The sequence below is a fragment of the Trichosurus vulpecula genome, chromosome 1 (assembly GCF_011100635.1).
Source record: "Trichosurus vulpecula isolate mTriVul1 chromosome 1, mTriVul1.pri, whole genome shotgun sequence".
Classification (NCBI taxonomy): Eukaryota; Metazoa; Chordata; class Mammalia; order Diprotodontia; family Phalangeridae; genus Trichosurus; species Trichosurus vulpecula.
Window position 1 is genome coordinate 505816375 of NC_050573.1, and position 25870 is coordinate 505842244.

General features: G+C 36.5%; 1 protein-coding gene across 1 annotated transcript in view; it reads right to left on the reverse strand.

The window, feature by feature from the left end:
* DTWD2 (DTW domain containing 2) overlaps positions 1–25870 on the reverse strand; it is a 146925-nt gene that overhangs the window by 87061 nt on the left and 33994 nt on the right. The window contains exons 2-3 of the mRNA XM_036750583.1: positions 11601–11691; positions 6946–7040 (exon numbers count right to left, since the gene is read on the reverse strand). Of these exons, the coding sequence (XP_036606478.1) occupies positions 6946–7040; positions 11601–11691 (186 nt within the window). The remainder of the gene's footprint in view (positions 1–6945; positions 7041–11600; positions 11692–25870) is intronic.

The following is a 25870-nucleotide window of genomic DNA, read 5'->3' on the forward strand; positions in this document are numbered from 1 at the left end:
CCATCCATGAGTCTATTCATCCAAACAGGAAAAAACAGCAATTCTAAGTTAAAAAATTTTAAGATACTGTGCATTCCCCAAACAACAGCTATAACTTAGTCACTCTCTGGTCTTTCCTATCTCTACCATTATTCCCTTTATGGTGGCACCTCTCTCCTGACAGCTCTTGGTATTTTGATTCTAACCCACATCAAGAATTATTACTCTTCACAGTAAGAACTCACTCCCTAGCTGTCACCAAGCATATGACACAACTTATTTCACTCTATCCCACAGACAACCTCATTTTATTGAGAGAAAAGCCCCAAAACAGGCTTGAGCCACCCAGGTTATGGATAGGCAAGAACTTCAGACTCCATCCAGCTCCATTCTGGAACAGATTGGCACAGGCCAAGTCAAAAGCTCAGTACCCTAAAACTACAAAACCAACACTAATGTCAAATATAAGGTCAAGGTGTATCAGATACTTGGTTCTTCTAAGATGTTGAAAAGAACAGACATAAGGAATATATTTTAAAGGAAGTATTACATAAATTGATGAGTTAACTCTCCATTATAGTGCTGACAAAGGTCTATAACACTATGTGTGTATACATATACACACATATATGTATATGTTTATATATATTTAAAATCCTATATATTTTAATCTAGATGGATTATATGATTTCTTTTAAAAAGATATACTTTTCTGATTATGTCTTTCTCAAGCTAATATTAAAGATGGCTTTGACATTCCTAACCACATAGTAGCTGACTAAGAATTGGAAGTGGGGAGGTGTGGGTCCAGAAAAAATATGACTTTAAAATATGGATCCAGAAATGACTTTAAAATATAATGAATGATAGCTTGAGTTTGAAATTTTATAGTATATAATTCATAAAACACACAATCTCTAAGGTGGGTACAAAACAAGCTGGAGAGTTAGGAAAAGCCTAACTCCCGTTTGGGGTCAGGCTGCATCCAGAATAAATTCAGCTCTGTGAGGCCAGAGCCAGGACTCCAGAGCCAGGTGGAGGAAGCCCCGTAAAACACAGATAACATATACATGAGTGAGATTCAAAACAAAATGTTATGCGAAATTTATGGAAGACCATCATTACTAAGTAAGGGACTCAAAGAAGACTTCGAGGAGGAGATAATATTTGAGTTGGGGCTTAAAATGATGAGTAGGAGTTTAACAGGTAAAAAGCCAGACAGAGGACACTGAAAATATAGAAAACACGGTGAACAAAGTAGGAAGACCAAAATGGGTGTTTGGGAGCCAGAGTCATCCAGTTCAGGTACAGCTTATAGTACATAGAGAGAAATCATATTAGAAAAGACAGAACTGAAAATCAAAGGAGAGATTAATAAAAATGAAATCAAAAAAACTTTAATAAATAAAACAAAGAACTGGTTTTATGAAAAAAGCAATAAAATTGATAAACTTTTGGTCAATTCGATTAAAAAAAAGAAAGAAGAAAACCAAATTACTAGTATCAAAAATGAAAAGGGTGAATTCACCTCTGATGAAGAGGAAATTAAAACAATACTTAGGAATTATTTTGCCCAATTGTACACCCATAAATGAGACAACCTTAGGGAAATGGATGAATATTACAAAAAAATAAATTGCCAAGGTTAACAGAAGAAGTAAAATACCTACATAACCCCATCTCAGAAAAAGAAATTGAGCAAGCCATCAATGAATGCCCAAGATAAAAATCTCCAGGGCCAGATGGTTTTACATGTGAATTCTATCAAACATTTAAAGAACAATTAATTCCCATACTTTATAGACTATTTGGGAAAATAGGTGAAGAAGGAGTCCTATCAAATTCTTTTTATGACACAAATATGGTACTAATACCCAAACCAGGAAGAGTCAAAACAGAGAAAGAAAATGATAGACCAATTTCCCTAATGAATATTAATACAAAAAATTTAAATAAAATATTAGCAAAAAGATTGCAGCAACTTATCAGGAGAATAATACACTATGACCAGATAGGATTTATTCCAGGAATGCAAGGCTGGTTCAATATTACAAAAACTATCAGCATAATTGATCATATCAACAGCAAAACTAGCAAGAACCATATGATCATCTCGATAGATGCAGAAAAAGGTTTTGACAAAATACAGCACCCATTGCCATTAAAAACACTAGAAAGCATAGGAATAAATGGAGCCTTCCTTAAAATTATAAATAGAATCTACCTAAAACCATCAGCAAGCAGGATATAAAATAAACCCACATAAATCCTCAGCATTCCTATACATTACTAACAAAGCCCAATAGCAAAAGACAGAAAGAGAAATTCCATTTAAAGTTACTGTAGGCACTATAAAATATTTGGGAGTCTACCTGCCAAGACAAACCCAGGGCCTATATGAACCTAATTATGAAACACTTCACATACAAATAAAGTCAGATCTAAATAAATAGAAAAACATCAGCTGCTCGTGGTTAGGCCAAGCTAATATAATAAAAATGACAATTCTACCTAAATTAATTTACTTATTCAGTGCCATACCAATCAAACTACCAAAAAATTATTTTACAGAGCTGGATAAAATAATGACAAAATTCATCTGGAAGAACAAGAGGTCTAGAGTATCTAGGGAATTGATGAAAATAAATGCTAGGGAAGTGTAACCAGAATGGCCTTTGTTTTCTTTGAATGACTCAGCTTACCTCATTGAGCCTCTGGACACTGTGGCTTGCTCTTCCAGGGCAGGAAGCCCAAAGAGTATTCCAGGAAGCAGACAACTTCCTGTGTGATGAGTCATGGGGCTGGCTGAGGGAAGGTGTTAGCTCCAGAACCTGGTCTACGCTAGGGGGAGGGGCCAAGTCAAGAACCAATCGGCCCTGGTCATTCAGGCGGCGCTTGATGATGTCAAAAACTCTATAAGAGGGGAGAGGACAGCTTGAAGAGCTCTCTTTCCTCTTCCGGTTGGTGTGGGAAGCAGCGGCAAGCAAGTGTGACTCTGGGCCAGCCCTTGCTCTCGGGCTGAGCCCAGATGTTGGTAACTATGAATTGTATTGGGTCTATCTGTTGACATTTGTAATTTGTTTGTATTTTGGTTTTGAGGTTCGGGGTGCTGGTTTGTTTTTCCCCCGAACTAAATGAATGTTTTGAACCTCAGGGTGCTGGTTTTTTCCCCTGAAGTAAGTCAATGAATCTGTATTTGGTCTGTCTCTTGATGCTTGTCTGTATGCTCCCCTGAACTAACTGAATGCTAACTGAATGCTGGCGTTTTCCCCTGAGCTAAATGATTGTTGTCTGTATGCTAACTGAATGCTGGATTAAAGTAAGCTGGTCAACCCCTTCACCGTGCTTTCCTTGTTTAAGCAGATAAAAAGAACCTGTGCTTTCCCGGCAGCCTCCTGGGTCCCAGCAGCCCCCTGGGTGCCGGCTGTGGGGGAGGGATCTTACTCCCCCACAGAAGCTGCTAGCTGGGTTCTGAAAACAGGAAGGTGGCCTCGCCATACCAGATATTAAACTGTACTATAAAGCAGCAGTCATCAAAACTACCTGGTTCTGGCTAAGAAACAGAGTCATGGATCAGTGGAATAGGACAGGTACACAACATGCAGTAGTCAATGACTACAGCCATCTACTCTTTGATAAATCCAAAGAATTCAGCTTCTGGGCTAAGAACTCACTATTTCACAAAAACTGCTGGGAAAATTGGAAAATGGTAGGGCAGAAACTGGGCATAGACCAATATCTTACACTGTATACCAAAATAAAATCAAAATGGGTTCATGATTTAGGAATAAAGGGCTTATACTTAAGCAATTTGGGAGAGCAAGGAATAGTTTACCTATCAGATTTATGGTAAAGGAAAGAATTCATGACACAACAAGAGATAGCATTACAAAATGCAAAATGGATAATTTTGATTATGTTAAATTGAAAAGTTTTTGTATAAAAAAGCCCATGCAACAAAGATTAGGAGGGAAGCAGAAAATTGGGAGAAAATCTTTACAACTAGTGTCTCTGATAAAGGCTTCATCTCCAAAATATACAAGGAACTGAGCCAAATTTATAGGAATACAAGTCATTCCCCAACTGAGAAATGGCCAAAGGATATGAACAGGTAGTTTTCAGAGGAAGAAATTAAAGGTATCTATATACACATGAAAAAATGCTCTAAATAACTATTGATCAGAGAAATGCAAAACCAAACAACTCTTAGGTACCACATCTCTCCTGTCAGATTGGCTAACATGACAAAACAGGAAAATGATAAATGTTGGAGAGGATGTGGAAAAATTGGAACACTGCTAAATTGTTGGTGGAGTTGTGAACTGATCCAGCCATTCTGGAGAGCAATTTGGAACTATGCCCAAATGGATATAAAAATGTGCATACCCTTTGATCCAGCAATACCACTTCTAGGGTTGTATACCAAAGAGATCACACAAGTGGGAAAGGGACCTGTATGTACAAAAATATTTATAGCTGCTCTTTTTGTGGTGGCAAAAAATTGGAAATCAAGGAGATGCCCATCAATTGGAGAATGGCTGAACAAGTTGTGGTGTATGAATGTAATGGAATATTATTGTGCTATAAGAAATGGGAAAGATACAGACTTCATAATAACCTGAAAAGACCTACATGATCTGATGCTGAGTGAGGGGAGCAGAACCAGGAGAACACTGTACACAACCACAGTCATATTGCTTCTTTGATGACTAACTTCGATGGACTTGGCTCTTCTCAGCAATACAGGGTTCAAAGATAACTCCAAAGGACTCCATTCAGTCTCTAAACATGCTTACTAAAATGGTCTCCAACAAGTTTCTTCCCTATAGTTCCTAAATTTCCTCACATAAGTCTCCTTAATATACAATGCTACATTGTCCAACCTCCTACACATAGACATCCTTTTACCTCATCTATACAAAAGTCATTCAGTTCTTCTAATAAGCATACAAAGATCTCACATTGAGTATACACTATATGTTTCTAGATAGTCTACAACGATTCTTAGTACCATCTCTCCCTTTTGTCTACAAAGACACCACCAGCACTGTGGAAGCAGAGGGGGCTCATGTAGTACTAAAAACAATTTTCCATTTTACTCTGTTTCATAAATTGCCATGACCAAATGATTCATCAGGTAGTGGCCAACACTTGGTGATGAGCCGCTTTATTTTTGTATAACACATTCAGACTATCCCTAAGATCAGGCTCAAAGTTCTTCTAGCTTGTTAGAGCCCACCAATACCTACTGTTCACCAAAATTGGCTTATAAATCTAGGGTTACCTCCCCAACAGGATGAAGCAAAAGAGGACTATGTTGATGTTGAGCTAAATATGTTTCCATTCATAACATGTATGCATCTATATGAATACATCAAACACCTATGAGTTCACTGACGTGCTAACTGTAAGTGTAGGAATGTACTCCTCCAATGTAGGTCAGAACTGATATATAATATATAATCATAGAAAACTGCCTAGAGATCAGAGAGATTAAGTGACTTGCCCATGGTCACCCAGAAAGTAAGTGGCAGGGGTGAGGGGTGAACCCAAATTTTCCTGACTCCAAGTCGATCAATTTATATATTATAATATAATATATCTCTCATACACATGTATACCAGCATTATTTGCAATCCAATCCAACAAATATGTATTAAGTATTTACTATATGCAAGTCACCATGCTGTAATGGCAAGCAAAGTGGGACTTCTGCTGTTTTTTCTTTTGGAGTGCTTCTCAGCACTAAGGCAATCAAGTGTTTTTAATAGTCTTGCCTTTGTTAGAATCAGGAGTCTTTGGTGACCTGCTTAAGTCACAAAGAAAGTCTAAGTCACTTGAGTTTGAATTACATGGTTGTGATGCCCTCTCACCCTGAAGAAGTTTATATATACTTGGAGGTTAGCATTTTGCTTTGGGGCTCACTCATTGGAAGAGTATTTATGTGATTTAGCCAGATGAGACTCTGGGTAGCCCTTAAGGAGCCCCCTGGCTTTGAAAACCCAGATATTGGTGCTTCTCTCTCTGGTAACTTTGTATGTATTGCTATGGACAGACAGTTAGAAGACCTATCTGCTGATAAGTGTTATTTGCTCTGTTTATATAATTTCTGCTTGTAATTTCTGTTTGTGTTTTCTCTGAAGTTCCAGGTACAGACTTTTTCCCCTGAACTAAGTGAATGATATATGTATGTTTAATTAAAGTGAGATTGTAAACCACTTAAAGTTGCTTTCCTTAGAAAAGCAGATCAAAGAACCTGTGGTAGCAGCCCTCCTATGTGCTGGTGTTATTGGTCTCCACAGCAGCTGTAAGCAGCATTGTTGTTACACATGGCAACCATTAAGAATACAAAGACAAAGCAAAGTATAGTCCATGATCTTAAGGGGCTAAACTTCTACTGGGAAATGTACTTCTATCTTACACAGATTCTGGACCCCAGCACTTTGAATGGGCTATTTGATAAGGCAACACAGTAATCAAGATAACACTGAAAAGAGGTAAATTCATGTAACAGTAAGAGACAAGGATACAGTGAAAATGCTCTCTGTAATCCTGGGCTACAGATAGATTCACAATAGAAGAAAGGGACTGAAGTTAGTAGGATCAAGACATCAGATCTATGCTCTGAGAAGGATGATGAGTCAATACACAATTATAGAAGAGAAAATAAGATTTGAAACCTTCAAAAACAAAAAAGCTATACCATTTTTATAATGGAACAAATTTTGGGAATGGCTGCTACCAACTTATCTTATTTATTTCGTTTGCCTTTAAGACCACTTAAAAATCTCTTTATATAATTAAACTATGCTAGAATATATCTTCATAAGACACAAGAATTCATATTACACTGGATTAGTTAGACCATTCACCCTGAGAATCACCTGGTGGACTAATTCAGGACAAAATTTTGAAATATCTAAAAATATAACAGTAAAATAGAAGTTGAATTAAAAGTGGATTTACCTTTCTTCACTGAAGCGTCGACCAATTTTGACCTTAACTTTGTCCTGGGGAAGGCATGCAGCAAGCAGAGGTACTGTCCTTAATACTTTGTTTTCCTTGAATTAAAAAGCTAAATCAATTTTACATGGATAAGCATACTTTTCTAAACTCTTATAATATACACATTTCATTTTTAATTTTTCCATTTTTAAAAGCACTGTCAAATGAAAAAAACATCAATCAAAAAGCATTTATTATACACCAGGCACTGTGCTTAGTCTCTGAGATTACAAATACAAAGAATAAAACAACCTCTCCTCTCATGAAATTTACATTCTATCTGAGGAAAAACAAGTACATATATAAACATATGAAATAAATACACAGTAACTAGAAGAGTATACTAGCAATTGGGGGAACCAGGAAAGGTTTCATGCAGGAAGTGGTATTTGAGTTGCATCTTAAAGGAAGAGCTGAATCTATGATATGAGAAGAAAGAACACTCCAGGCATGGGGATGGCCAACACAAAGGCATGAAGAGAGGAGATGGAGTGTTTTGTGGCTGGTCTATAAAGTTCAGGAAAGGAAGTAATAAGGCTGGAAAGATAAGTTGGGGTAAGGCTGCAATAGGCTTTAAGAGCTAAATAAAGGAATTTATATTTTATCCTGAGGCAATGGTATAGAAGAGTTTATTGAGTAAGAGAAAGGAAAATCTCTTTGGCTAGGCATAGTGGCACACTCCTAATAGGAAGGCTCAAGCTGACTTGAGTTGCTTGATGAGGTTAGAAGTTAGAATGCAGGGGGGGCGGAGCCAAGATGGCGGCTGGTAAGCACGGACTAGAGTGAGCTCCGTACCCGAGTCCCTCCAAAAACCTATAAAAATGGCTCTGAACCAATTCTAGAACGGCAGAACCCACAGAACAGCAGAGGGAAGCAGGGCTCCAGACCAGGACAGCCTGGATGGTCTCTGGGTGAAGTCTATTCCACACGGAGCTGGGAGCTGGGAGCTGGGAACGGAGTGGAGCAGAGCCCAGCCTGAGCGGCTGGACGATCCAGACCAGAAGCCGGGCGGAGGGGGCCCTAGCGCCCTGAATATGTGAGCTGCGGCAGTTACCAGACCCCTCGACCCACAAACACCAAAGACTGCGCAGAAGGTTAGTGGGAAAAGCTGCGGGAGTGGAAGGAGTTCGCGGTTCGGCTTCCAGCCCCGGGGGCAGCGGAGGTGGGGCAGCTACAGCTGTTGTTACTTCCGGCTTCAGGCCCACCTGGTGGGAGGAATTAAGTGGCGGATCAGAGCAGGAGTGCAACAGCCTGCTGAAGATCTAAGCCCAGTCTGGACTGGGGGTCCTTGGGGAAGGAGGAGTGCGGCTCTGACAGAGCTGGCACCTCCCCCCCAAACATAGAACATAGAACTCGTTAGTCTACAAGCAGGCATACCCCACTGAAAAACTCAAGGGTCAAGTTAGTTGGTTGGGAATATGGCCAGGCAGCGAAAACGCGCCCAGATTCAGTCTCAGACTTTGGATTCTTTCTTTGGTGACAAAGAAGACCAAAACATACAGCCTAAAGAAGACAACAAAGTCATAAAGCCTACAACCAAAGCCTCCAAGAAAAACATGAACTGGCCCCAGGCCATAGAAGAACTCAAAAAGGATTTGGAAAAGCAAGTTAGAGAAGTAGAGGAAAAATTGGGAAGAAAAATGAGAAGGATGAGAGAAAACCATGAAAAACAAGTCAATGACTTGCTAAAGGAGACCCAAAAAAATACTGAAAAATACACTGAAGAAAACAACACCTTAAAAAATAGACTAACTCAAATGGCAAAAGAGCTCCAAAAAGCCAATGAGGAGAAGAATGCCTTGAAAGGCAGAATTAGCCAAATGGAAAAGGAGGTCCAAAAGACCACTGAAGAAAATACTACTTTAAAATTAGATTGGAGCAAGTGAAGCTAGTGACTTTATGAGAAATCAGGATATTATAAAACAGAACCAGAGGAATGAAAAAATGGAAGACAATGTGAAATATCTCCTTGGAAAAACCACTGACCTGGAAAATAGATCCAGGAGAGATCATTTAAAAATTATTGGACTACCTGAAAGCCATGATCAAAAAAAGAGCCTAGATACCATCTTTCAGGAAATTATCAAGGAGAACTGCCCTGATATTCTAGAGCCACAGGGCAAAATAGAAATTGAAAGAATCCATCAATCGCCTCCTCAAATAGATCCCAAAAAGAAATCTCCTAGGAATATTGTTGCCAAATTCCAGAGCTCCCAGATCAAGGAGAAAATCCTGCAAGCAGCCAGAAAGAAACAATTTGAGTATTGTGGAAACCCAATCAGAATAACCCAAGATCTGGCAGCTTCTACATTAAGAGATCGAAGGGCTTGGAATGCGATATTCTGGAGGTCAATGGAGCTAGGATTAAAACCTAGAATCACCTACCCAGCAAAACTGAGTATCATGTTCCAAGGCAAAATATGGAGTTTCAATAAAATAGAGGACTTTCAAGCTTTCTCAGTGAAAAGACCAGAACTGAATAGAAAATTTGACTTTCAAACACAAGAATCAAGAGAAGCATGAAAAGGTAATCAAGAAACGGAAATTGCAAGGGACTTACTAAAGTTGAACTGTTTTGTTTACATTCCTACATGGAAAGATGATGTTTATGATTCATGAGACCTCAGTATTAGGGTAGTTGAAGGGAATATGCATATATATATATATATATATATATTATATATATATATATATATATATATATATATGTTTATGTATATATATAAGTGAATGTGTATGTATGTATATATCTATGTGTATATGTATGTATGTGTATATATATATATGTGTGTTTATGTATGTATATATATATATGTAAAAGAGAGAGAGCAGACACAGGGTGAGTTGAGGACGAAGGGAAGATAGCTAAAAGAAATAAAATGAAATTAAGGGATGAGAGAGTAACATACTGAGAGAGGGAGATAGGGAGAGATAGAATGGGGTGGATTATCTCGAATAAAGGTGGCAAGAGGAAGCAGTTCTATGGGAGGAGGGGAGAGGGCAGGTGAGGGGGGAATGAGTGAACCTTGCTCTCATCAGATTTGGCCTGAGGGGGAATACCATACATACTCAGTTGGGTATCTTACCCCACAGGAAAGAAGAGGGAGGAAGATAAAAAAAAAATAAAAGGCAGGGGGGGGGGGATGATGGAGGGGAGGGCAGATGGGGGTGGAGGTAATCAAAACAAACACTTTGGAAAGGAGACAGGGTCAAGGGAGAAAATTCAATAAAGCGGGATGGGTTGGGAAGGAGCAAAATGTAGTTAGCCTTTCACAACATGAGTATTGTGGAAGGGTTATACATAATAATACATGTGTGGCCTAGGTTGAATTGCTCAACTTCTTAGGGAGGGTGGGTGGGAAGGGAAGAGGGAAGGGAATTTGGAACTCAAAGTTTTAAAATCAGATGTTCAAAAACAAAAAAAGTTTTTGTATGCAACTAAAAAATAAGATACACAGGCAATGGGGCGTAGACATTTATCTTGCCCTACAGGAAAGGAAGGGAAAAGGGGATGAGAGGGGAGGGGGGTGATAGAGGGGAGGGCTGACTGGGGAACAGGGCAACCAGAATATAAGCCATCTTGGAGTGGGGGGGGGAGGGTAGAAATGGGGAGAAAATTTGTAATTCAAACTGTTATGAAAATCAATGCTGAAAACCAAATATGTTAAATAAATAAATTGCATTTAAAAAAAAAAAAAGAAGTTAGAATGCAAGGGTTGGGGGATGAATGAAAAGAAATAGAAAGTACCTGACGTAGATAGCTTGGTTGTAAAAGGGAAAGATATAAAACAATAGTTTCAGAGGACAGTAGGGAAATTTTTAGTAAAGTTGATGGAGACTTGGGAGAGAGAGAGAGTGGAAATAATTGAGGGAGAAATCTACTGGAGAGGACAGGAGTGGATAGGACCCATTGCAAATGTAGAGGTTCTGACCTGGTCAAGACCTATACATTTGCCAAGGGAAAGGACTACCTTGTAGTCACAGGGTAGGGGAAAGGAGGAGAGAGTGGAAAATGATGTCCAACAGTTTTGAGATGAAGAAAAAGGGGAAAAGGAGAGCATATGTTGAATGGTGTCAATTTTCTCAGTAAAGTAAGTCTCCAGTTGAGACTAGAGAGGGGTGAGGGGTGGAAGACTTGAAGAGAAAAAATTTAAAATTCATTTCAAAAACCTAATTTTAAAAATTCTTCTATTTTAAAGGGGGAAAAGATACTTATCTACATAGAACAGGTAGAATAAATTGGTTTTGGATTCAGATACACATTAAGTTTCTATGCTATCAAAGCAGTGCTTCTCTTCATTTATAAAAAGCTCAAAAGTTCACCAGATGACATGAAATTTTCAAAATTAACTACAATTCCTATGACCACAACTTTGTTAAATTATCAAATGGCTCTTAAACAGTATTGTACTATAATACTACATACCACCTATAAAATATTAACAAATGAGAGAAAAAAGACACTACAAATAGAAAATAATTTTCCCAAAAGAAAACATTATCAACTTAGTTTCAAAAGTGCTAATAAGCTAATATCCACCTGCACAATATTGTTTCCCATTGCTTTTTTCATACTATACTATTTAACTTTCATCAATTCCCATTTGTTCACTTACCTCTGCTGGATGTTGAATTATGTACAGGTTGGTAGAGATATTTAGAGGATGTACTGGCAGAAATGGACATAAGCAGACCTTCTGTGGACGGCTGCAGAATTGTGTGGGGAAAAAGAAAGTATATCAAAACTTAAGAAAATTTAATGCTATGTTAATGAAGCCAAACATTTATATAATCTCAATTGGCAAGTGTGGGGCTGTTGCTTAGTTTGGGGAATACTGAGTTATATTTCTTTGTAACTTCATATAGTTTTTATAGGAATTTTCTTTTTATTAAAAAAATTAGTCTTCCTTTATTTCTTTTTTTAAAAATAAGTTTTATGAATGTTTCTGGGTTTTGTATCAATCATTTCTAGCTATACACCACAACCAATCTATTACCACCTGGAACTGAACCCTCTCTTACAAACAACAACAACAACAAAAACTGTTCATCAAAAACAATTGGACAAGTCTAACTTCATAAATCTCTACCTGTCTGCCAAAAGCAAGGAAATATGTTCACTTGTATATTACTAGTTTTTCAATTACTCAAAGTTCAACTTTGTCTTAGTAATTTTTTTCATTTATATTGTTATAGATATTATATTTAATGTCCTGCCTATTTCAATTTGTACCAGCTCATACAACTGTTGCTATGTTTTTCTGGATCCCTCATATTTATCATTTCTTGCTGAGCAATAATATCCCACAATTTGTTCAGTTGTTACCCAATGAATATGTTACTTTGTAAATGGCTCCTTGTTGCCACTATATATACATATAGTATATTTGGTATTACATTTAATATTATATATAATTTGGTATCATGTGCCTAAATATTTTGGTATATAATGGATTGTCATGGTTTTTACTTCCTTAGACTAAATGTGTCTGGCTCTTATTTTTACGAATTACATATCTATTATAAAGAATACTTAAGAATCTCTGGAGGTCACTGTTTGGAAAGATATACAAGTAACATCTTAAAATTCTATATGAGTATTACACTGTACTCTTATGCAACAGATTCACATTTATAGGATATACCAGGGACTTCAATATTACTTCTAAAATTTTAATCAAAGAACATGTTATATACATATGTAAATATGTACATTTAGCATACATTCTCCACTAAAGTTCTGCTCTAACAGCCAATTCTTGTGAGAAAATGACTCTGGTTTTTACCAAAACATGAAAGTAGAATAAACATTTTAACAATTACTTTCTACCAAGATGGGTTATCTTTGAGTCAGCCTGGTGGTGGATGGACTTATCTATTGTCTGAGGACCACCCTATGATAGTGTAGAGCCTCATCTTCAGGCTAGTAGCAGAGTGATGAATTTTTCAGCAACAACTCTAGAACATTTTCTAAGTAACAGAAATTGGGATCTGCATTATATTGTAGAAGCAATAACAATGAAATTACAAATCTTTAATGTATTGAAAGAGTTATATTAGTCACACAAATCAATTTTATCAAACTATCACATTCCCTCCACAAAAGTCCTTTTTTGTCACATGATAATAAGAAGTAACCCCAAGTTCTCAAAGGTTATTTTAGGGGAGTATATATTCTGGCAAGTCCTATCAAGCTAACAAAGTTTTTAAATATAAGACCAACAAACTATCTATGAGTCATCTAAGGATCAGCCTAAGAAACTTTAGAGTTTAACCATCATAAGAGCTGGTTACTGATTGATATTTATTTCAATTACAAATTTCATTAAACAACCTATTAAGGTACAGAATGGGTTTTCACAATAAGCATGAGTAGATGGAATACCCACACTCATGAAATCATAGACATCTAACACTACACCGTGATTGGTTCAAATAAATAGGTGCTCAGTCCTGCAATTTACTGTAAATCTGAATAAAAATAACTGTGGATGGTTAGGAGGAGGGGGAAGAGTACAAAACTACACAAATTTCTATGTATCATAAGCTATTTTGTTGTTGTTGTTCAGTAGTTTTTCAGTTGTGCCTGACTCTTTGTGACCCCAATTGAGGTATTCTTGGCAGAGATACTACTAGAGTGGTTTGCCATTCCTTTTCCCAACTTATTTTGCAGATGAGGAAACTGAGGCAAACAAGATTAAATGACTTGCCCAGGTTCACATAACCAATAAGGATCTGATGTCAGATTTAAACTTGGGTCTTCCTGATTAGCCCAGTGACCTAACTGCCCATCATAAGCTTTTAAAAGAACAAAATAAAACAAAAAACCCAGAGCAAGAATATGCTGGTAAATTAGGGGATTCTATATTCATTCTGAGTAGCTATTGTTTTGTGACTATTTTATAATACAATCCCGTAGCAAAAATTCTTCCTAATGTATATTGGATATAAGTAAAGATACCCTTAAAGTGACAGCCTAAGAAAATCGTGTATAATTAAATGAAATCTAAAATGAAATTGAAATGAAAATGAAATGAAATTTGAAAAAAATAAAGAAAAGTATATTGGCAGACAACGCAATAAATTTATACAGGATAATATTCATTTTAGTATGCTAGCAATTTACCTACTGGAAAGTCATTGTATTTATGTTATCATAGGAAATTTTCAAAATTTGATGTATGTTTTTTAAATAAAGAATAATCTTGCTGGTAATTCATAACAAGGAATTGAGAAAAATTAATATAAACATCACAAATTTTTTAATTGAAATATATAAGGGGAAAATAGTAAAGGACCATAGCAATCTAGTTTGATAAACCCACAGATCTCAGCTTTTCAGACAAGAACTCACTATTTTACAAAAACTGCTGGGAAAACTGAAAAGCAGTTTGTCAAAAACTAGGTATAGACCAACAAAAGCCATGCAACTAAGATTAGAGGGAAAGCAGAATGCTGGGAAACAATTTTTACAGCAACTGAATATGATAAAAACCTAATTTCTCAAATAAATAGATAACTCAGTCAAATTTATAAGAATACAAGTCATTCCCCAACTGACAAATAGTCAAAGAATATGAACAGACAGTCAGATAAAGAAATCAGGACTATTTATAGTCATATGAAAAAAATGCTCTAAATCACTACTGAATATAGAAATGCAGATTAAAACAACTCTTGGGCACCACCTCACACCCATCTGAGTAGCTATATTATGACAGAAAAAGAAAATTATAAATATTGGAGGAGATGTGAAAAAATTGGAACACTAATGAATGATCAGTGGAGTTGTGAACAAATCCAACCATTCTGGAGGGCAATTTGGAACTATGCCCAAAAGGCTATAGAAATGTATGTACCCATTGACTCAGCAATACCCGTACTAAATCTGTAATCCAAAGAGATCTGGAAAAAAGAAAGGAAAAATTACCTTTTGTACATATACAAAATATTTTGTGGTGGCAAAGAATAAGAAATTTAGGGGTATGTGGATGTAACGGAATACTATTGCACTATCAGAAATGACAAGCAGGATTATTTCAGAAAAACCTGGAAAGACTTACATGAACTGATGCAAAGTGAAGTCAGTAGGACCAGAAAAATGTTTTCACAGTAACAACAATATTGTACAATGATCAACTGTGAATGACTTAGCTATTCTCAGCAATACAATGATCCAAGACAATTCCAAAGGACCCATGATGAAAAATGTGATCCACCTCCAGAGAAAGAACTGATGGAATTTGAATGCAGACTAAAGCATACTATTTTTTACTTTATTTTTTGTGGATTTCTTTTTCTTTTTGTCTGTGTCTTCTTTCACAACATGACTCATGGAAATATAATTGGCATGACTGCATATGTATAACCTATATCAAACTGCTTACCATCTCAGGGTAGGGGAAGATGGAAAAAGGAGGAAAAAAATTTGGAACTCAATTTTTTTTAAATGAATGTTAAAAATTGTCTTTACATGTGATTGGTATACATATATAATTTTTAAAAATTAAATTAAAATAAAAAAATAAGGAAATAAAACTTCCAGTCTACAATGTATAAATGGTAGAAGAATACAAACATAATTTCCAAAAGAGGAAAAAGCAATTTTTCATAATTACTTGGAAAATGCTCAAACCTACTAAAAGTGAAGAGAGGAAAATTAAAACAACTCTGAGGTACCACCCAATACTCATCAAGTCAGTGAAAATAATTTTGAACAGAGCCAGAGTCAAGATGATGGAGTAAGGCAGAGAATAAATTAAGCTCTTCCAAATACCCCTCCAAACAACTTTACAATAACACCTCAAAACAAATTTTGGGAGTGGTATGACAAATAAAAGATAGGAGTGAATCAATTTTCACTCCAAAACAATATAAAAGGCCAACAGGACAGGTCTCTCTCATTCAGGTGAGAGTGGAGTGAAGTACAGCACAGTCTAAGTCCAGGCAAGCCATCAACAGGCCTTGGGAGCATGTGTATCAAAGAAGCTTCCAAAGCTCTTAGTCTGTAGACACTAAGGGGGTAGGACAACTGGTCAGAAAGAGATTACAGAGGACCCTTTGTTGCCACTGGCTGCAGAATTCTATTGCATTGTCCATACTCAATTTGGGGTCACAGTCCCAGGATGAGGAAGAGCACTAGCCCATTAGTGCTTGCAGCCCCATGTCAGTGGGTACCCTAGTCACAGTTTCAAGGTGGAAAAGCTTGTGGTCACTCACAGAGCAGAGCACAGGCTAGGAAAGCAGTGACCACACCTCTCTTTACCTCATACCACCTTGGAAGAAATGGAAATCCACAGATCCCCCAGAAGTAGCTCTGAAAACAGCAGCACAAAAAACCTGAAATTTGGGACAGTGCCTCTTCCACACCGGAAGCAAAGGCCAACTTCAACATAAAGTTCAAAGTCAAGAAAGAGACTGGGAAAATGAGCAAACAACAACAGAAAAAGAACCTGACCACAGACAGTTAGTATGGTGACTAAAAAGATCAAGATACAAACCCAGAAGAAGACAACAAAATCAAAGCAACTGAATGCAAAGTCTCAAAGACAAATGATAATTGGTCACAGGGCCAAAAAATTCCTAGAAGAGCTCAAGAAGGATGTTAAAATTCATATGAGAGGTGGAGGAAAGATTGAGAAAAAGAAATGAGAGTGATGCAAGAAAATAATGAAAAAAAGATTCAGAATCTTGGTAAAAGAGGCACAAAAATCCACTGAAGAGAAATCCTTAAAAAATGAAAATTATATGCCAATTAATCTAACAACCTAGGTGAAATGGATGAACATTTACAAAAATACAAATTGCCCAGATTAACAGAAGAAGAAACAAAATACCTAAATAACCAGATTTTAGGGGAAAAAATGAACAAACTATCAATGAGCTTTCTAAGACAAAAATCACTGGGACCAGATGGAATCACAAGTGAATTCTACCAAACATTTAAAGAACAATTAATTCCAATACTATATAAACTATTTGGAAAAGTAGGTAGAGTCCCATGCAATTATTTTTGCCACACAAATATAGTGCTGATACCTAAACCAGGAAGTGCAAAAACAGAGAAAGAAAACTATAGATCAATTTCCCTCATGAATATTGATGCTAAAATTTTTAAATAAAATACTAGCAAGGACAATACAGCAATATATCACATGGATCCTACATGATGACTAAGTGGGATTTATGCCAGGAATGCAGAGCTGATTCAATATTAGGAAAATTATTAGCATAATTGGCCATATCAATAACAAAACCAACAAAAGTAATATGATTTATCTCAACAGATGCAGAGAAAGCTTTTGACAAAATACAATGGCCATTCCTACAAAAAAAAAAATACTAGAACACATGAGAATAAATGGAGCTTTCCTGAAAATGATAACTAGTACCTATCTAAAAACATTAGCAAGCCATATCTGTAATGGGGATAAGTTAGAAGCCTTCCCAATAAGATCAGGGATGAAGCAAGGATGTCCATTATCACCACTATTATTCAATACTGTACTAGAAATGCTAGCTATGGCAATAAGAAAAGAAAAAAATTGAAAGAATTAGAATAGCCAATGAGGAAACAAAATTATCATTCTTTGCAGATGATATGTTATATTCAGAGAATTCTGAGAATCAACTAAAAAGCTAGTTGAAATACTTAACAACTTCAGCAAATTTGAAGGATATAAAATAAACTCACATAAATCATCAGCATTTCTATATGTTACCAACAATGTCCAGCAGGAAAAGACAGAAAGAGAAATTCCATTTAAAATACTGAAGACAATTTAAAATACTAGGAGTCTACCTGCCAAAACAAACCCAGGAACTATATAAACACAATCACAAAACATTTTTCACACAAATAAAGTCAGAAATTAGAAAAAATATTAATTGCTCATGGGTAGGCCAAGCTAATATAATAAAAATGACAATTCTACCTAAATTAATTTACTTACTCTGTAACATATCAACTAAACCAACAAAAAAGTATTTTATATAGCTAGAAAAAATAATAACAAAATTCATGTAGAAGAAGAAAAATATCAAGGGAAGCAATGAAAAAAATGTGAGGGAAGGTGGGCTAGCGCTATCAAACCTCAAACTATGTTACAAAATGGTAATCATCAAAACATTCTGGTACTGGCTAAGAAATAGAGTGGTGGATCAGTGGAATAGATTAGGCACACAATACACAGTAGTAAACAACCACAGTATGATAAGAACAAAGATACTTGTTTTGGGGACAAGAACTCAATATATGAAAAAAACTGCTGGGAAAACTGGAAAGCAGTTTGACAGAAACTAGGTATAGACTAATATCTCACACTATATACCAAGATAAGGCCAAAATGAAGACATGATTTAGACATAAATGATGATAATACCATAAACAAATCAGGGGAGAAAGGAATATTTTACCTGTTAGATCTATAGATAAAGGAAGAATTTATGACTAAACAAGAGATAGAGAATATTACAGGATGTAAAATGAATAATTTTAATTATATTAAATTGAAAAGGTTTTGCACACACACACAAAAAGCCAACTAACATAGCCAAGATTAGAAGGAAAGCAGAAAAGTGGGGTGCGGGGGAAGGGAGAAAGGGAAATTATAGCAAGTTTATCTGAAATAGGCCCCATTTCTCAAATTAATAGAGAATGGAGTCATATTTCTAAAAATACAAGTCATTCCCCAACTGACAAATGGCCAAAGGATATGAACAGGCAGTTTCCAGATGAAGAAATTAAAGCTATCTATAGTCATATGAAAAAATGCTCTAAATATCAATAGAGAAATGCAAATTAAAACAACTTTTAGATACTATCTCACACCTATCAAATTGGTTGATATGACAAAAAAGGAAAATGATAAATGTTGGAGGGGATGTGAAAAAATTGGGACACTAATGCACTGTTGGTGGAGTTATGAACTGATCTAACCATTCTGGAGAGCAATTTGAAATTATGCTCAAAGAGCTACAGAAATGGGTATACCCTTTGACCCAGCAATGCCATTCTAAGTCTGTATCCTGAAGATATTAAAAAAAAAGGGGGAGGGGGAATTACCTATATGTGCAAAAATATGTACAGCAGCTCTCTTTGTGTTGGCAAAGAATTGGAAATTGAGGGGATGTCTATCAATTGGGGAATTGTTGAGCATGTTGTGGTATATGAATATAATAGAATACTATTGCGCTATAAGATAAGGATGAGCAGGATGCATTCAGAAAAAATATGGAAAGACTTAAATGAACTGATACAGAGTGAAGGAAGCAGAGCCAAGAGAACACTGTACACAGTAACAGCAATAATGTATGATGATCAACTATGAATGATCTGGCTATTCTTAGCAGTACAATTACTGAAGACAATTACAAAACATTGCGATGAAAAATGCTGTCAACTTGCAGAGAAAAAAACTGATGGAGTCAATGCAGATTTAAGCATACTTGTTTTTACTTTATTTTTCTTGGGGGGTTTTTTTGGTCTGTGTTTTCTTTTGCAACATCGCTAATATGGAAACATGTTTTGCATGACTGTACATGTATAATCTATACCTAATTGCTTGCTGTCTCAGGTAGGGGAGAGGAGAGGGAAGAAAATTTTAAAAATGGAATTCAATTTTTTTTTTCAAAAACTAAAGTTAAAAATTGTTTTTACATGTAATTTGAAAAACTACATAAAATTTTTCACAGAAAAATAATTCTAATGATATTCAATCCTACAGAGGTTATAGAAAAATAGGTACCTCCATTCATTGTTGGTGGAATTTCAAACTTCTTAAAACCTCTTTGGAGAGAAATCTAGCTGTGTAGAAAAAGGCAACTAGGTGATACAGTGGATAGAGTGGAAGACCTAAAGTTAGTAAAACCTGAGTTCAAATCTGGCCTCCTATACTTACTAGTTTGTGTGATGTGGGGGGTCCCTGACCAGCAAGGACCTCAATCTCAGGATGCAATGATGAGGCGGGAGTCAAGAGTAGATACAACTCCGATTTATTGGGAGCCATTATCCAGTTTTATAGTGTTTTGCACTACATAAGCAAAAGCAGGTGTTCAAGGGGTAAGGGGATGACAGCATGGGAAGAAACAGAAATGTGCTACAGGAGTGTATTGTTGCACTTAGATTAGATATAGGTAGCGACATCAGGTGGGAAGAATCTGGATTGTTGCAAACTATGGTTCCTACAAGCGTATGGGAAAAACTAGGGCTGTAGCAAGATAGTTTCTATAGGAGTATGGGAACAAAGGGGGGTGCTGTTTTACAGTATCTATGGAGGCATGGGAAGGGTCGGGCATGTTGCAAGCTGGTATCAGAGCTGTATGAGCTATGTGAGGCACAGGGCAGGATGCCCTTGTAAAGTATCCAAGATGTTCCAGTAAGTAAAGTATCAAAGCATTGTTGTGTTAGGCACTGGTTTAAGAGCATTAGGTAATGGCCAGCTGGGTTCCTCCTTCTGGGCTTGTGAGTCCCTAGCGGATGGACTCTGTCTGCATGTGAAGGATGACTACAGGGGGCTGTTAAGGGCAGAGGCCCTTCCTCTGGGAGCCTGCCGTTCCAGCTCCTACTAAGCCTGTATGGTTTTACCCAGGAAACAGGCCAAGTGCTAGGGTCCGGACAGCCCCAGGGTCAGCACCAACCCCTTACAGTGTGACCCTGAGCAAGTCACTTAAACTAAATCAACTTGGTTTCCTCAAATATAAAATGGGGATGATAACAGCACTTACCTTTGGATAGTGCAGCACTTCTTAAATTGTGAGTCACAACCCCATATGGAATCACGTAACTGAATGTGGGAGTAGAGAAAAATTTGGCAACAGTAAAAGGTTTCTGAACACATAACAACAAAAAATTAACTCAAAATCAAATGCGTAATGAATCTGAGGTGTTTCGGACAGTGCTTGCCCATGTTGCATCACACGACTTCACTGTGACCTTGGTTCCGAGCACATAACATATGCACTTTGCACTACGCATGCCATCACACCATGCAATGCCAACAAATGCTGCCAGAAACACCTCGGCTCATATTCGAGATTATTGTGTACTATGAATTACAGTGTTTTTACTGTATGTACTGGGCAAGTCACTTAACCTCTGTTTGTTTCCTTAACTGTCAAATGGACATAATAATAGCACCTACTTCACCTAACACAGATGAGAAAACATTTGTACAATACTTGGCACCTAGGAAGTATTTAATAAATTACCCTTTCCTTCCTTCCTTCCTTTTTTCCTTTCTTCCTTGTGTGTAGGTACCCTTTCCAAGAGGAAATCCCCACGTTGTAGAGTAGATCCCAGGTTATAAGCCCCTAGTATTTGGGAATATGCATGGATGCATCCTAGTAGTCACCCCATAATCACGTATTAAGCTTCTCCTAGGTGTGCTAATCACGTTACAAATATCTCATTTGATCCTCATAACAAATGGAAGTAGATGCTATTATTGTCTCCATTTTACAGTTGAGGAAACTGAGGTAAACACCACAGGCAGCTAGAGCATGAAGGTTTCTTTATTTCACTTATAAGAGAAGTGGCCCCTAGCATCAACCTGACTCAAAAAGTCCCTACCAAGACAGATTCCTGCCTCCACAGACCTGGTGATTTTCCCACAACATGCAGTGCATAACAGCCACTGTTATTAATACTGTCTCTGTTGAGGAGGAAGGGAGACAAAGGAAAGTCAATGTCAGCCAGAACCAGAACCAGGATTATCAACATGTATCCTTGTTCTGTAATGAACAAACGTATCCTCAAAGTTAAGAAAACCTGTTCTTTTATATGTCTTGTTTGTTCCAAGTCACTAATTTGTGTCATAGGGTAGCATTTATAAAACATTTTAAGGTTTACAAAGTGCTTTACAAACATTTTTTCATTTTATCCTCACAATAACCTTAAAAGATAGGTGCTATTACTATTCCTATTTAAAAGAAAACTGAGGCAGAAACATGTTAAGTGACTTGCCTAGGGTCACAGAACTAATAAGTGTCTGAGGCTACATATGAACTCAGGTCTTCTTGGCTCCAGATCCAGTACTCTATCCATTATGTCACCTAACTTAAGATAGCTTCCTAAGCCTCTTAGCAGATCTTTTTGTGATCCTTAGCTTTTCTCATCAGCTTTGACCCATTCTGTTAGTGAATTCTCCAACTCCCTGTATATCTCCGTACATGCACACTCAGTCTTTTTCAACAATGACCCCCTTTACCTCCTCATATGAATTGTTTAACTTTGTGTCTCCAGAAAAAGTCCTAAATCATCTTGGCTTACATCCCCAATAGGGCTATCTAGGAATTTCTACCTATAATTTCTCTGAATCCTAAAAAAAATGTAAAATATGCATGTAATAGAATATTATTATGCCATTAGAAATAGCAATTATGAAGAATGCAGAAAACCATGGGTTATGGATTGAAACAAAGTAAAATAATTGCAATCAAAAGAATATATACACATGGCCCATGATAACAGACATAAGAAATCACTAGAAGTAAAGAGAAGTCTGAATAACCAAAAGAAATGTGATAGTCCCACAGAAGAAATGGTGAAGCACACAATATTCCTTCTCATGATGAAGTATGGACCACTGTAAACATTATCATTGTGGCTACAATATTGTGATGTTTTGATTTGATTTTTTTTCTTTGTTAGAAGGAAGAATTCAATTTGGAGAGGAGGTAAGAAGGGTTATTTCCAAAAATGGCTGTGGTGTTATATCAGTAGGGAAAGATTCATGACCTCGAAGATGACCATGAACATGCCTGAATGGTTCAGAATCGCAAAGTATGAAAAACTCTCTCTGTAGAAGGCAGAGGAAGTATAGTATTTATTTAGACTTCAGAGTATCAAATCCAAGAACCAATACCCCCAATTTGATATAACAGCAATTCAGTAAGCCCACCTCACTGTAGTAACAAGGAAATTATAACACAATATTATAGCAAGGAACCAAGTCATCCTATAACCTTCCCCACTGCTAGGGCCTTCCTGTAAACAATCACTCACTAATCCTAACTCTCCACTCAGCACTTTCTTCTGCAGCATTTAGGACACTGGTTTTCTCAATGTCTGCTCTTCAGCGCCCTCTTGATGTCTACTGCCTCAATGTCTTCCTCTCAGTTCTGCTGCTCTCGGTCCTGCTCTCTCAGTTCTGATTCTCCTTCAATTCTACTCCCCTTCAATTCTGGGCTTTCCTTTTATACAGTCCTAGCAGGCATCTGATTGGCTAGAACTCAGGTCTCTGATTGGCTGATTTCATGATTGACTAGAACTCAGTGCACATACCACTGGCTCTGGTCTTAGCAACTCCCCTTAGGGTCCTGAGGGCTTCATGCCCACATCGGTTCAGTACCTAGTAAGTAGGGCTATGTACAAAGATATAATCCCCACCTAGGCCCACCTGAGGCCTACTGGACCGGTGGAGATGATCTTTGATCACATTAATACTACAGGTGTTTAAAAAAAAGGCATCAATCTTTTTTTATATATATTCTAGGGTATATACTAGCTGCCCTCTCCTCTATCACAAATTCAAAGAGGCAACAGTGTCTTACCCTAAGGTTTCCATCACTTCTATCCTAGCAACCTTCCTTATTGGTGAAAATTCATATCCACAATATAATTTAAGTTCAATATTTTGATGAAAGCAATCATTAAAATTATATTTATATAAAAACTTTCTACACAGTAATTAGGTTAGTCAGAATAACATTTAATCACTTAAAGACTGAATTAGTCAGTTGAAAACAAGACTAGGAGAACTACTGAAAGGGTCATTGTCTTGTTATGTAACCTTGAGAATGCTGCTGAGTTTTATCTTTCCTCATTCATAAAAATAGTAATGATAATGGCCTAAAGAAGTTTCAAGGAAGGACTAATGAATTGTTGGAAAGCATTGTGAATATTTAGAAATTGTAGCTGTACAATTTTTCTGCTAGTTTATTATAGCAAAACCATACGAACAGGTTATTCTTGCATATATGTGTATCTACAGACTGTTAAATGCTCTTGTCCTATTCATTAATGCTTTCCCAAAAATCTACTCTACATTCAATTTTAATTATGCTCTGAAAGTAAAGATGAAACCTTCTCAAAATTTCCTTGGGGAAAGTAATGTGTTTTTTTCTTCTTCTTTCATTTCTCATTAAGGATACAGGAATAAATATGGATGCTTTCTGAAAGACACAAATTTACTTGCTCAGTAAGTGGGTACCATAATAGAAGGATAATCTGTCACTCTTAGCAACCTATATTTGACAGCATGTAGGCAATCAAAATTACATCTGAAATGGGACTAGTGATTCTAAGACCTTGGGAAAATGGGTTTTTTAATTAAACAAGATGTTTTTAACACTTTAGTGAGCAGAAAATATTCATTGAAATGGCAAGTATTTATTCCTGGAAACTTTTCTTCCACATAAAAATGGTTTTAATCCAAATAAGTTCATATAAACAAGCAAATGTGAAAAATCAGTGAATGATTTTATTTATACTAAAGTATTTCTATTATGAAAAAGAATTTTATTTTTCCATCAAGTGACTATAAAGAGATAAACCATCTTAACTTTCTCCATATAAAACAGAATTTTTTAGGTCCCAAAATTGTGAAAAATCAGTGAACAATGAAATAGTTTCATATCTTTTCACTGGACTGTTTGAATAGCCACCCACACTACATGACACATCAAAATGTCAATAGCTTTCTGGTTATAATATAACCAGATATGAAAAGTTAAATACCACAGCGCCCTCTACTGTCATTTTTAAAACTCTAAGTTTTTTGTAATGATTTTTAGTTTGGGTATATCTGAAACCTGAACTGTATGCAACATATATAACATGAAAAGGGAAAAAAAATTGCTTTTTCCAACTGCTTTGTACAATCAAAAAAGATCAATTCTTAAAATAATAACTTTAATAATGAAAACTGGGGATAAAAATTTGGCTACATCATCAATATCTATTTGCTTTTGGGATAACAGTCAAAGGTACCATTACATTCAAGGAAACCCATTCGTAACTACCTTCATGCATCTTATAATTGAATTAAAGGTGGAATTTATCCATTAACAGTCATTTATTAAGTGCTTACTATGGGCCACACACTATACAAGGTACTAGGGATACAAAGTAAAAAATGAAAATGCCTTGACCCTCAAAGAACTGACAGCCTAAACATCTCAATACTTATTTCTCTACATTCTACCCACTTTACTACAAGTAAGGTAATTGAATGTAACTACAAATATCAATTATACTTTCTCAAATTCACCATGTAGACATACACAAACAAGCATCCCAAGATGGTTTATTATTTTTTGAAGTCAGCTAAAAAAAAGGAAGGAAAGAACATCAAAGTAAAAATTACCAATTAAAAATAGAGTTCTAGGAATGAGGCTTAATTTCCAATTTGGATATGATCCATACAAAGAATTAGGTATGGAAGGGACAAGTGAAAATAATATGTTCTATGTTAAGTCAAAGTTAGAGTGACTCTCCCATAAGAGAGGGTGTCTCCATGAAGACAGGAGACAACTTTAGGTGAAGAGAACTTGCTTAGGAAGGCAAAGTCATTCCTAAAATAGTATTTATTCTAAAGCAGAAAAACTGGAATGTTCTCATTCAGAAAAATGCCACAGCAGCCTTCCTTGGAGGGCAAGGGCCCCATTTTTAGAAAGACAAATATCTTAAGAGTGTGTCTAAATGACCTTGAGGGAGCCAAGGACAAAACATGCCATCTACAGTTAACTATACAAATGATTATCTACTAGACTGGGCCCCCAAGTGTAGGTTCAGTAGTTTATTTGTCAAAAGAGCTCAAGGGGCCAGTCAGTCAATCAATAAGCCAGAAAATAGGCCAGGAAAAATATCTTGAATCCTTACTGCCCT